This window comes from Glandiceps talaboti, chromosome 16 (genome assembly GCF_964340395.1).
Source record: "Glandiceps talaboti chromosome 16, keGlaTala1.1, whole genome shotgun sequence".
Lineage (NCBI taxonomy): Eukaryota > Metazoa > Hemichordata > Enteropneusta > Spengelidae > Glandiceps > Glandiceps talaboti.
Window position 1 is genome coordinate 6,010,210 of NC_135564.1, and position 12,626 is coordinate 6,022,835.

Below are 12,626 nucleotides of genomic sequence, written 5' to 3' on the forward strand. Positions count from 1 at the left end.
TACAGTGTGTTTAATGAAGTTTTACACCAAAACTAAATCAACCTTGAATGAAGCATACACCATACAGTTTTCACTGTAAAATACTTGACAACAATTATTTTAAGAACTAGGCAAATTAGTTGAATGATATTGAATTTTATATCCTTGATCTAGAGATAAAACAAAGACTTAGAAATGAAAGAACGTGATAGCTTTGATTAAATGTTACAAGTTTGCTAGGTCTTGCCACTTTGCCATTTCTTCTAATTCAGACTTTGAAAAATATTTTTGATATTTTGAGTTCTGTAATGTACTTCAAAATATTTAGTATATAAATATGGTTAATTATTAGAAGAGGCTGACTTATAAATGTTAACATGTTCATATTTTCTTCTTTTTAGTGGAAATTTTGAATATAACTTACTACTACTTACAATGGCTGGCATTGTACTAATTATGCATAGTATGCTTGTCTAGTGCTATCCTGCATTGAATCTTGAAATCTATCTTTACATGGTTTGATATCATGTTGGCATCTAAACTTTGAGATGATTCGATACCATATTAGTATGTAGACAGTACTAGTAGCATGCTTAAGCCAGAAAAAAGAAAAGAATTGTTTCTGGTTAGCACATTTTGTCTAAAGTGGTACAACGATGGGATTTTTTTTTCTCAACTAACCTGTCACTCAATCTCTACTACGAGGGATATTTTTGTGTTTCCCCCAGATCTGCGGACTGGATGGGCTGGATAAACATGAAAAACAAAGACTGATACAAGGGTATTTAAGTGATGTGCGCTGACCAGAAACAATTCTTTTCTATTTTTTTGGCCTTACCTTACTATTTTATACTTCCTTGTATATACACACACAGTACATTTAACACGTCAAAATGACTTTCAGACTTAACTTTAGTGTTTATCATAGAGTATGCTTGTTTAGTGAACACCAGAAGGGAGCACTTTGTCCATGCTTTGTGGAAAAAAAAATTATTTGAAAATATTTAGAGAATGTGTAGTGATGTAGCTACAGATCTGATATATACATAAACCTGCCAGTGCTATGTAGAGATTATTTCACTTATTTCAATACTTAAAAAAACTACCATGATGATATTAGATGGAGTATATGAAAGTATTTATGTACTAGACGAAGGTAGTATTTCAAGTTGGCCCACGTTCCTGTAAATCTTTGTGCATAACCACCCCTACAAACGTTAATACAGGTACTATACATGTACTGTAGTCATTCTCCATGATCTCTTTCTAACTTAGAGTAAAACAGACAAATTCTATCGGAAATCTAGCTAAATGTGCTGGGGAAGGGACGAACAGCACATGTCAGCACTAATCCATCACACACTAAGAGGTGGTTTTAATTGTTCAGTTTACTACAAACTCAACCTTCAGTTTGAATGTAAGTGATGTGAGGATGCAATAATGCCATCACAACACTCCAATAGCATAAACTAACACTGTTGGTGTTAAAAACAATTCTGTGCTAGAGAAATCCATTTGAGTGGAGATGATTATAGACTACTGGTATACAAGTGTTGTCTCTACAAAAAGTAATAACTTATGCCAGGTGCCATTGTACTTCCTACAAAGTTAACACTTCTTAAATTCTCCTCATACAACACTTTTCATGTAGCTTGTAACAGGGGAGGGGAAAAAACAGAATTTAAAAAAATAAAATAAAAATGAGTAGTGAACAGGTTAAAAAACAGTACCGGCGCAGGGTAGTACAAATTTTGTTTTTTCAGAGAAAAATGTCAATTACACTGAGAAGCTGGTTTCATAATGTAGATTTAAGAAAAGTAGAACAACTTCAAACTTTTGTGCAATTTTTATTTTTTTCAGTACATTTTTTTTTGCAGCCAATATTTTGTATTTATTATTTGAAATTTATCTTAGAAAAAGTCTCCGAGTTATTACTTTAATGTTACTCTGTATTTGTAAAATTAATAACAATTTGATGTATGAAATACAGATTGTACCCGACACATGACTTCTGTTTCTTTTCTTGTATGGATGATATCAGAGACTTTGAACCTGAATTTAACATGAATTTAATGTGTTTTGGGGAGATAATTTTTGCCAGGATTCATATATATGCTCTTGGAAACTTTTAAAGGAATCCTGGAGTCCTGATAGAGATGTTTTTCAATGTTTCATTTTGAGAAGTACTGGTAGAAAAAACATCAATATATAATGCAGGCATCCTGCTTGTATTCAGTTTACCCAATGAACATTGAGTGGGCAATCAACCAATCAAACACTGATGTCTCTAGCTCTGACTGGTTGAAATGCACTGTCCAAGGCAGACTATGTTTAAAAGTACTGTCAATAAAATATTTAATGTCAATGTACGCTTCAGCTACAAAAATATTTATGTAATAAGTTAACATATGGTGGCCAGATTTTCTTATAGATATTACAAATGTACTCAAACCAGGATGGTTAAAATTGTGGACACATGAGAATGTGAAATATCTTTATTTAACAAGAAAGTACTGAAGACCCTTTTGTGATATACAAATGGCAACAGCACTAAGGTGGAGATGGGTTTGTGAGAGGGGGAGGGGGAGGAGTACTGCATGCAGAATCTGTTTAGACGTTACTGTTTATGCTACATTTCAAATGACTACATTTATGAAGAATTGTGGAATGTAATGTAAAGTTATCTTTAGCAATCTAACTTTTCCACTCTTATTTTGGACATGATAACAGAATCAACACATCAAAAGAAATACTCCCATCAATGTTTTGAAAGTAATTCATTTTATTTTCCGAGCCTACCTGTAACAAATTTGTCCATACAGTATATGAAATAAAGTTATACACATTTAGAATGAAGACTGCCCCTTATAGTTGTTGCAGTTGAAAGATGTGACAGTAACTTCTTAGAAAATATTAAAGTGTTTCTCATTTATGACAAATGACCTCTTGTAAACCTGTACTTGGTTTCTCTCTGAACAGGCATTGCACAGACAAACCACGAGAGGGCGCCATACACTGAAACAGTTTACTAGGTAATGATCATTGTGACATTCAGTCTTCAAGTATCTTTCATAATTTTTTTATCAATAATAACAATAATAATATTCCGTATTTATACTGGACAGGTCTTACAGTTTTATCAACCGTTCTCCCAAAGAGTCCAATGGAACCTCATGGGAACCATCATGGATGCAGTGTTCACTGGAATGTCCTTGGAAAAACCTGTGTTGTTGATAGCCACTGCAGTAGAGTAAAATAATTTTTTTGGTGTGTTCTAATTATTTCTTTCATGTGAAATGAAAGAGATGGTAATAAATTCCTTTATTTTCAGATTCATCTCAATTGGCCAGAAAGTTGTATTTCATAAATATATTCTGACACTTACAGGTATACTTGGGCCATGGATACGAAAAAGTATCGCCATAACAACTAAAGTGTTTTAAAAATCTAAATATTAATATTATTATTTCCATGTCTCTACAATGTGATGGCATCATGAAAATTAGATTAAAACAAAATTCAATACATATTTTAGATATTTATATATATCATATTTAACGTCGGTCCATTTTGCCCATTTTCCTTTTCCCGGCATACAAATGTCGCGGCATCGCAGTCCGTATATTTCTGTCAGCTTCACCAATTTTACCAAATCTATTAGCTCTCCTCTGAGATGTTTTCATCAGTTTCTTGGCCTTGTCTCGCATCTAGAGAAAGAAACAGTAAAAAATACTTTAACTTGTAGATTCCAAAAATATATATGACAAAAGAAGGTACTGAGTGAGACTCAGAGAGGTAAATCTATTTCATATTGTTGGTTTACATCCTGGTTCCTTTGGTATTCCAACAAAATTAGTAAGTCATTACCATCTTAACTTGAATGTCATTGAACTTATCCAGTATAACTAAAGAGCATTGACGGCCTTCCCTAGCCAGGGGAGAACATGATGTTCAGTCAAAGAAGTAACTTGTACTTACACTCTGGATGACATAATGGTTATTGTACCATTAAGTAGAAGCTAGGGTAGGGACTGTGCAGAGTTACAATTACTGTATTCACTACTAATTAACCAACAGAAGACTAAATACAACCAATCACAACACAGTATGTAAATTAGCAGCCTTACAGTTTTATCACATACAACCAATCACAACACGGTATGTAAATTAGTAAACTTACAGGTTTATCACGTACACCAGATACATCACGAGGTGTTCTACTACTGCTGGCAGCACGTCCAACAGAATCGGTACGTTGACGTTTATTTTGATGAACCATTGGTGTCTTGCTACGGGATCTACTTCTTGTATAGTGACCCTGTAAGTCAAATAATAATTTTAAATAACAAACTAAATTTCATAATTTAGTCTGATTTCAGTACAGAAAAAATATACAGTCAGGTTACAAGTATTTTCACTTGGGTGTACATACTTTGGCAGAAATGCAACACCAATGAACACAGCATGTAATGATAGCTACAACAAATACAATTCAACAAATAAATACAACATACAAACAAACAAAAGAAAAAACACAAAGTACATACCGTTTGATCAGGTTCTATTCCCAACTCTTCCATTTCTCTCTCAAAGCGTCCTCTCTTACTCTGGAATAAGAAAAACAGCAATACTTTGGTAAGTTAGTTTTACTAGTCTTGAAGAAATATGCTTACAGCAGTCCCTGGTAAGTGAAGTTACTACACTGTGTAAGTATACATTATACTTACCTTGACAGCAATCCTTGGTAAGTGAAATTCTATACATTATACTTACCCTAACAGCAATCCTGGGTAAGTGAAGTGCTACACATTATACTTACCCTAACAGCAATCCTGGGTAAGTGAAGTGCTACACATTATACTTACCCTAACAGCAGTCCTTGGTAAGTGAAATTCTATTTATTATACTTACCCTAACAGCAGTCCTTGGTAAGTGAGGTTTCTCCACTTTTCTCCTCTCCTTAGACTCCATAATCTTCAGTTGTCTCTTGTTGCGAATCCTGCAGATCGAAACAACAATATCATTACTTTGTCTCCATGGTAACTGATGATTGACATCTGTTGTGTAAATCACAGACTCTGCCTGTGCACATTAACACTAGAAATTTACCAACACAAGTTATCATGATATACAAATGTATGTTTCTTCTTGACTAAACATAACACAGTTTCTATGAAAATGTAGCTTCTTGTTATCTGGTGAAATGAAAATTCATTCATTCATGCATCCATTCATCCATTCATTCATTCATTCATTTATTCATTCAGCTAGCTGACCACAAACATTTACAGACATTTCTAATGATAGTATTATTGTTCTTTGAGTCAATGATCCATCATAATGATACTTACTTTGCTGCCATTTTCCTTATTTCCTGCATTTCTTCATCTTCAGAACTCTGAAAATTAATTTATACACATAAAAAAGATGTTTACAATTGTTTTCAAAATGTTTCAGTGACAATCAAGATCAAGTATTATTCATCAAGTAGCTATTTCAAAAGATTTCATTCCTCCATATTGTGATAAAATATAGAGGTGTTCTCACTGAATAACATAACACTCGTGGCATTAAAACAGTCACAAGATTCTCCCTTCCAAGTCTCTCAATGGCATATGGTAAGCATAGAAGGTGTTGTTATGGTCATTGGCCAAACACAATAACTTTTGATATTTTTAGTACAATATTGTGTTAGTTTCCATGGTAATATATCAAGATAGCACCAGTTTCAACAGTAACATGTCAAAATAATGCATTTCTGTGGTAACATGACATTGTTAGTTTCCACGACAACACATCAATATAGAAGCCAATTTCATGTCAAAATGTTAGTTTCCATGGTAATGTGACAACATTGTATTAGTTTCCATGGTAACATCTTCAATAATCTACACTCCTTACCATATCTTCATCATATTCCCCTGTTGCTTCTCTCAATCCTTCCTCCTTTTCCAGTTCATCCAATTTCTTTTCAATATCAGGATCAACGAAATCAATAACGTTGTGTCCTTCCCACAATTCTGGAATAACATCATATTTTTCATCCTCTTCAACAAGAAAGTTCTTCTGCAAATCAAGAACATATTCATCTTCCATTTCGATCTCAATATCACGTTCCAGTCTTCGCCGTTTTCCTTCAACCTCCATTGCTGACTTCTTCTTTTTTGCACCTTCTGGGATACATGGTGGCCTTGCCTACACAACAAACACACATTGGATACATAAAAAATAAATCTCAAATCATTAGAGAGTTCTGTACTACATTCCCTTAGCACTTGAAACTGTCAGGATCTAGTAACTGGGTTGAACTTATTTAAATACAGTAGAACAATTCAGTTAATCGAAAATATTATCCACATTTGACATGAAATGTTGGGAAAGGATGACTGTCAAACTATGGAACTCTACAGTACTGAATGATTCTGACAAACACCTCTGGTCAAAATTTGCTGTTGAACAGTGCCCTCTAGTGACCAACGTATAGTCTTTGATATTAAACTAGACTATGACATTCAGTACACCTGCTACTGTAATGAATTCAAATCATGGGTATTGTTACTTTTTATTTTGAATTTCCTCTTGTTTCTTCCCTTATTATTGCATTTTTTGGAATTACTTTAAAAAACCTACATTTATAAAAGACCTGCAATGCTTGTATTTACACGAAAGACACTGTACATCAATGCTTATATTTACAAAGAGTAAACATCATTTCTCGTGCTTTGTGGTCACCTCGTCAAGATTTTTTGAAGCCTTTTAGAGAGTTGACTTTTGTATTAATGACTATCCAGTTTCTCTTTCTTTTGATCAATTTTTTTTTCAACTTATCTTTCCATGTTTCTTACCTTGTTGTCTCTTTGTTGTGGTACAGCTAAATGTAGTCTGTTCAATACATCATTCACTTTCCTTCCTTTAATCTTGCCTTCTACTCTCTGGGCTAACAATCTATCACAGGCCTAGGGAGACAAAATAATATAGCTGGATTACTATGGAGAAAATGAAATAAATCACACACTTAGGGAGACAATGAAATATAACACAAACCTTGGGAGACAATGTACATTTATTACAAGTTTTAAAATACAATATATGAAATTCCACGATTTTAATGTGTACACTCGACTCGGACCACAGCTAGGGAAGTCTATATACATTTTACCTTATGTAATGCCAAAAGGTCAAAATAGAACAAGAGATTTACTCTTATGTGTTCCTATAGCAATAAATGTGTAGCACGTAATTTGAAAGTTTTGGAATGCATCAAGAAATTACACAATTGTTATTTTTATGAACCACCTAGGTTGTAAAAACCTATTTCAGAGTTTGCTACAAATCTTGGATCAATTAGTGTCTCCAGAAGACAGAAAAAGAGTGTCAAACTTCAGACTACATGTAAAGGTCTTTGTCAATAGTAGAACTGTTGGTATCAGCTGTAGACACAATAACTCACCTCTGTTTTGACATTCATAACACCTTCCTCAGTCACTGTACTCATCGGAAGTACTGGGATGCCTTCTTTATCAAAGTCTTCAAAAAGTTTCTAGAAAGATGTGAAAAAGTAGGATATATATGAATTTGTGTTATATGGTAGCACACACAGAGTAAATTTAATCATTTAAAAACATAATTTTGTGAATGAGGTACACATTTACTGTGGATTAAACAACTCAATAATGTACATTTCTACATCTCATCTGTATATTTGTTTAAATCTCACATCAAGTGATATAAAGTAACTTATCTCACCTTTTCTTCATCTGGTAATTCTTCAAGTCGTAACACATCAATCTTGTTGACTATGACAAGGAGTGGTTTATTAGCAAACAAAGGCTTTATGTTCTCGAATAGTGCAATCTAAGGAAAAGAATACTTCAGGTGAGATTTCAAATGTGAAAGACACATATTATCTGCAATCCTAGTTTACTAGTCACCAGTACAAGACATGTTTTTTTTCCATCAAATGCAAAGACAAATATTATCTGCAATCCGAGTTTACTAGTCCGAGTGTCCAGTTAATTGCTACACCAACCCTGCAGTATACATGTATACAAACCCTTACTGCCATCAGAACTCACTGAAAACATGGCTGACAAAAAGTCCACACTAGAGGGAGTCCTTACCTGTTCCTCTATTGTGTGTCCACATTGTTGTGATACGTCCATAATATACAACACTGCAGCTCTCAGATGAGCCAATGCTGTGATAGCTTGCATTTCAATGGTGTTTCTTTCCTCCAATGAATGATCTAAAATACCTGGCGTATCTACCACTTGCCATCGTAAGTATTTATAATCAGTGTGACCAACAAACAAAGATTTGGTTGTAAATGCATACGGCTGTACTTCAACATCAGCTCTAGTTATCTAAAAAGTAGACAAGAAAATTGTGAAATTTTAAAAATATTCACCAGAAATATCTCTATCTTTACTCATCTTTGAAGCAGATTAACTCATAGCTACCCAAATACAATTAGATATTATTCCCCAATATTTTTCTTCATTCAGCTGAGAAAAATTTGTGACCTAAGGGGCCTTGTCACTATGAGTTGCAAGACAAGTAATGACAAACCTTTATGTCATGAGTATTTTCTGGCTGAATGAAGTAAAATATCAGGGAATAATATAATTATATATCCTCAAGCATAAATTATGAAAAATCAGGAAAAATAATGGCAATTTGGAACGTTTTGACCCATATTTTGAAAACTGCAAAACAAGTGATGTAGACACAGGCTGTCATGACGTAGAACGACCAGGCTATATAATCCATATTTTCTGTTCAATGACAATTGTTTGGCTTGAATATGACATAATGTAATACAAATTGTGAAATAGAACTGTCATTTTGACTGTGTAATGGTGACCTTTTGGTGACCTGATTATTTTCTGTTAACAGGGTGAAAGCTAGTCAGAGATTTTGGAAACGCTGAGTTGAGTTTTGTTGTGACCATCCACTTTCCATTGTTATGACATAATATATATATTCAGTAACAGTAACTAATATCATAACATAAATGTTAAAGGCCCATGCTTGGGTGAGAAAAACAGTTGTCTTAGAGAGCTATAGAAAAATTTGGTTCTGAGCATAAGAATAACCCAATGTATTGTTACGACGTAACTGATATGATGGCACTATTGTGAGAACCTAGGATGGAATTGTTGGCCTTATTAATTGCCATATAACATTTACATTGTCAACATTCTCAATCCAGTTGACATGTACTCTATGATGAATGGTTGGTAAATGTTGATTATTCAACTTACCTTATTAATAAAGCTAGACTTGCCAACATTAGGAAAACCACATATAAGCAGTGTCCGTGTATTTGGGTCAATAGTGGGTAACCTTGACAAATGTTGTCTAACTTGTTCCAAGTATTCCAGACTTTGGTTCTGTCTTTTCATGATAGTACACATTCTACCAAGGGCTGCTTTCTTCAGTTGTTTGCATCGATAAAGTGAGTCTGCATACTTCAAAAGTCTTACGTAATCCTTAGAAACACTGACAGATAGACAGAATAGAAAGGTTTATTTCACAAACTTGAAGCCCAGGTAGTATTAGGATTAAAATGTCTCATTCAAACAAAATATTTTTTAAAATACAATATTTTTTATTAAATTTCCTCTGACAAACAAAAACAAACCTTTGCAAGATACAGAAACGTTTTATTTGCATGATACATTTAATATTGTTCGAGTCTAGTTCCTGTCACCCGTATTCCGATTTTTACACTAGGTTATCTTCACACATTTAACATTGTTACTCTCGCACAGAATTTGTGCTCCCCTACAGCGTTCATATAAACATGATGACGTTGTTGTGTCCCCGCGTGATTTTACTTTAAGCAGACGAGGTGGAGTTCGGGTGAACATTTGCATATCATATCAATCCAGCTGTACCAATGAATATTAATGAGCAATGACGACAACCTGTCAATTTGTGATGGATTACTACTGACAGCATGGGTTTGAACCACATTTAACGCCTTGAGTAACAACATTGACTAGACGTAATGTATGACGATAATGTAGTGAAAATCAGAATACGGTCGTCAGGAACTAGACTAATAATAATATTGTCCCTATCTTGAATACATATGAATCTATTGTAAACTCAGTTGAGTTTAACTATTTTACTGTCATTCTTACCTACACCTGAATCTAACATAAAGACCAATAAAGAATTAACTATTTGTGACAAATAAAATAACTTACTTGTCGATGAGATGTCTGGCTGTATTGATTTGACCAAGAGCTAATTTGTAATGGTCTTTATCATACAAGACATTCATCAAATCAGCATAAAATGGGTGAATATCCTGTAGAGAGAAAAGCATTGTATTTAAATGGAAGCTACAACATTGAATCCATTTCATTGCTCTCATCACTATTGTTGGACATGTTAAAATATTTACTGATATTTTTCTGTAAGAATATCTATGGTGTATGTCAATCATGATTTATAAAAGGTCATCAAAGTATGTTTCACCCTCAACAAGTGATAGGATATTAGCACCTTTCAATCACATATTCTTAAGGTCTCTTGTCCTGAATAGTGGGTCAATCAGTTGACAAAGTCTGGAGTGTGCAGTCAAAAATTTCAGGTATAATTTTCAAGTTTGTGTTTGGAACAAAACTTTAATTTGATACCGTGATTTACTAACACAGATGAATTTTCATTTGAAGGCCTTTCAATCTACTTACCTCTAGTTTTGGAAAATCACCAATAATCTCTGACAGTTTATCATGGAAGTTTTGTTGTGTATAGCGAACCTTCCTCATATAAAAATGACGTATCCGACTAATTTTATAGTGTTTATGAATGACAGTTGGTGTCTTCCGTTGTGTTCTTGAAAGAACAATGTCAACAAAATCCTGCAACCAAAAAATGAGATTTTAGAATATAATTTTTTATCTATAAGTGACCATACTGATGACAAATTGGCTGTTTATTTTTGGGATTTTTAATTCATCAAACAACCCTATTATGTTTTTATACAGAAAAAAACTTTGAACCAATATATACTAAATTCTTGTTTATAACTCAATAAGTTGCAATCCATTCAAATCTTTGTAAAATATTTGTTATTGTGTGTACAATAACAAACTTTTTATACAGTTTTTAGCTTTTTGTGATGTATGAGTTACAAACACAGACTTGGTCAATGCTTTTTCAAGTGTAAAAAAATATTTGTAGAGTTGTCTTATGAATTCAAAATCCAAATAAATACCAATTTGTCATCCATATGGCCACTATAAAATTTAATTTTATAAATCTCCATCGAAAATGGATGGAAACAGAGTATTATAACAGTTCTTATTGCATGACCAAAACATTCTAATTACCTACGAGTAGCGTTTTGTCTGACCTGGTCGACAGGCTTTGTCAAACGGTTTGAATTTACAATCATGTCATCGCCACTACGCCACCAAGCGGTATGAGATATCACGTCATCGCCACTACGCCACCAAGCGGTATGACATAACAAACAGACAGTTTGACAAAGCCTGTCGACCAGGTCAGCCGAAACGTTACTTGCAGGTAATTAGAATGTTTTGGTCGACATGCATGAGTATTAAGTTGGCGTCAGATTCAGATAGCGTCATATTCAGTATCATATTGAGCATCAGATACATTCCTCCTTCCATGAAAAGGTTGTGAGGCGGAATCTTTCCCTGTAGTCTCAACGGTATTACTTCAGGTTTGATTGAGTCCGTCGGGTGTCTTCGGATCTGAGGCTATCTGACGCTGAATATGACACTATCTGAATCTGAATCTGATGCCAACTTTATACTCGTTCGACATGCAATAATAAGAACCATTATAATACTATGCTTTACTGATCTGATGAATATTTTAAAGGATGGGAACATATACTACATACTAAATATAAGTATCCAGCAAATCAATGGTTATCTATTGTATCGTATTGTATTGTTCTGTATTGTATTGTGTTGTATTGTATTGTGTTCTTTCTATTCTACATGTATTGATTGATGTCATGAGTTTCATTTTTAGATTGTCCAGTTCATTATATTGAAAGTTTAATTTTATTGAATGAATGAATGAATGAATGAATGAATGAATGAATGAATGAATGAATGTGGGATAAATCATACTACAACAGATCCACATTCCTCCAGCAGCGTGTACCACAATGATCAGACTCAAAGTCATGATGCAAGTTCATTAACAAATTACAGAAAAGTCAATAAGACAAGTTCAGTATTGCTGCTACACCCAGTGTAGACACAGTATGTATTACTCCACATCAATATTTCAATGTTTCAGATTTTACAAGTTTACATGTTGTAATTTTTGGAGATGTGGTAACACATGTCAAGTTCCATCATTCATCCCAGTGTTAGTACATGTATATTTTGGATCACATAGATTTCATAATCAATCGACACGACTGTTTTATTTAGCAATCGTGAATTATCAGTGCGGCTAATACTTATTACTTAGTACACATCGACAGTGAAAGATATCCTTCCATATTAACAGTTTAGAAATGCTTACCTTCCCGGACGGGACGACGGTAATTTTCTTAAAATTGTAATGCGACATATTGGTAGTCTGAATTAAAGCACACGGCTCTACCACATGGCCGATAACCCTTGACCCAGTATTGCGCCCTCTTTGGG

At 33.8% G+C, this 12,626-nt stretch overlaps 1 protein-coding gene across 1 annotated transcript; it reads right to left on the reverse strand.

Annotated features, from left to right (window-relative positions):
* Positions 1–3,069: 3,069 nt before the first annotated feature.
* On the reverse strand, positions 3,070–12,593 carry LOC144447258 (GTP-binding protein 4-like). Its single transcript, XM_078137171.1, has 14 exons — positions 12,502–12,593; positions 10,683–10,853; positions 10,194–10,297; positions 9,243–9,480; positions 8,100–8,342; positions 7,726–7,833; positions 7,430–7,519; positions 6,825–6,935; positions 5,881–6,174; positions 5,331–5,377; positions 4,891–4,978; positions 4,527–4,586; positions 4,160–4,297; positions 3,070–3,686 (listed from the first exon to the last, which is right to left on the reverse strand). The coding sequence occupies exons 1-14, from the start codon at positions 12,547–12,549 to the stop codon at positions 3,534–3,536; spliced, it is 1,893 nt and encodes a 630-aa protein (XP_077993297.1). The 5' UTR covers positions 12,550–12,593; the 3' UTR covers positions 3,070–3,533.
* Between the last annotated feature and the right edge of the window lie 33 nt (positions 12,594–12,626).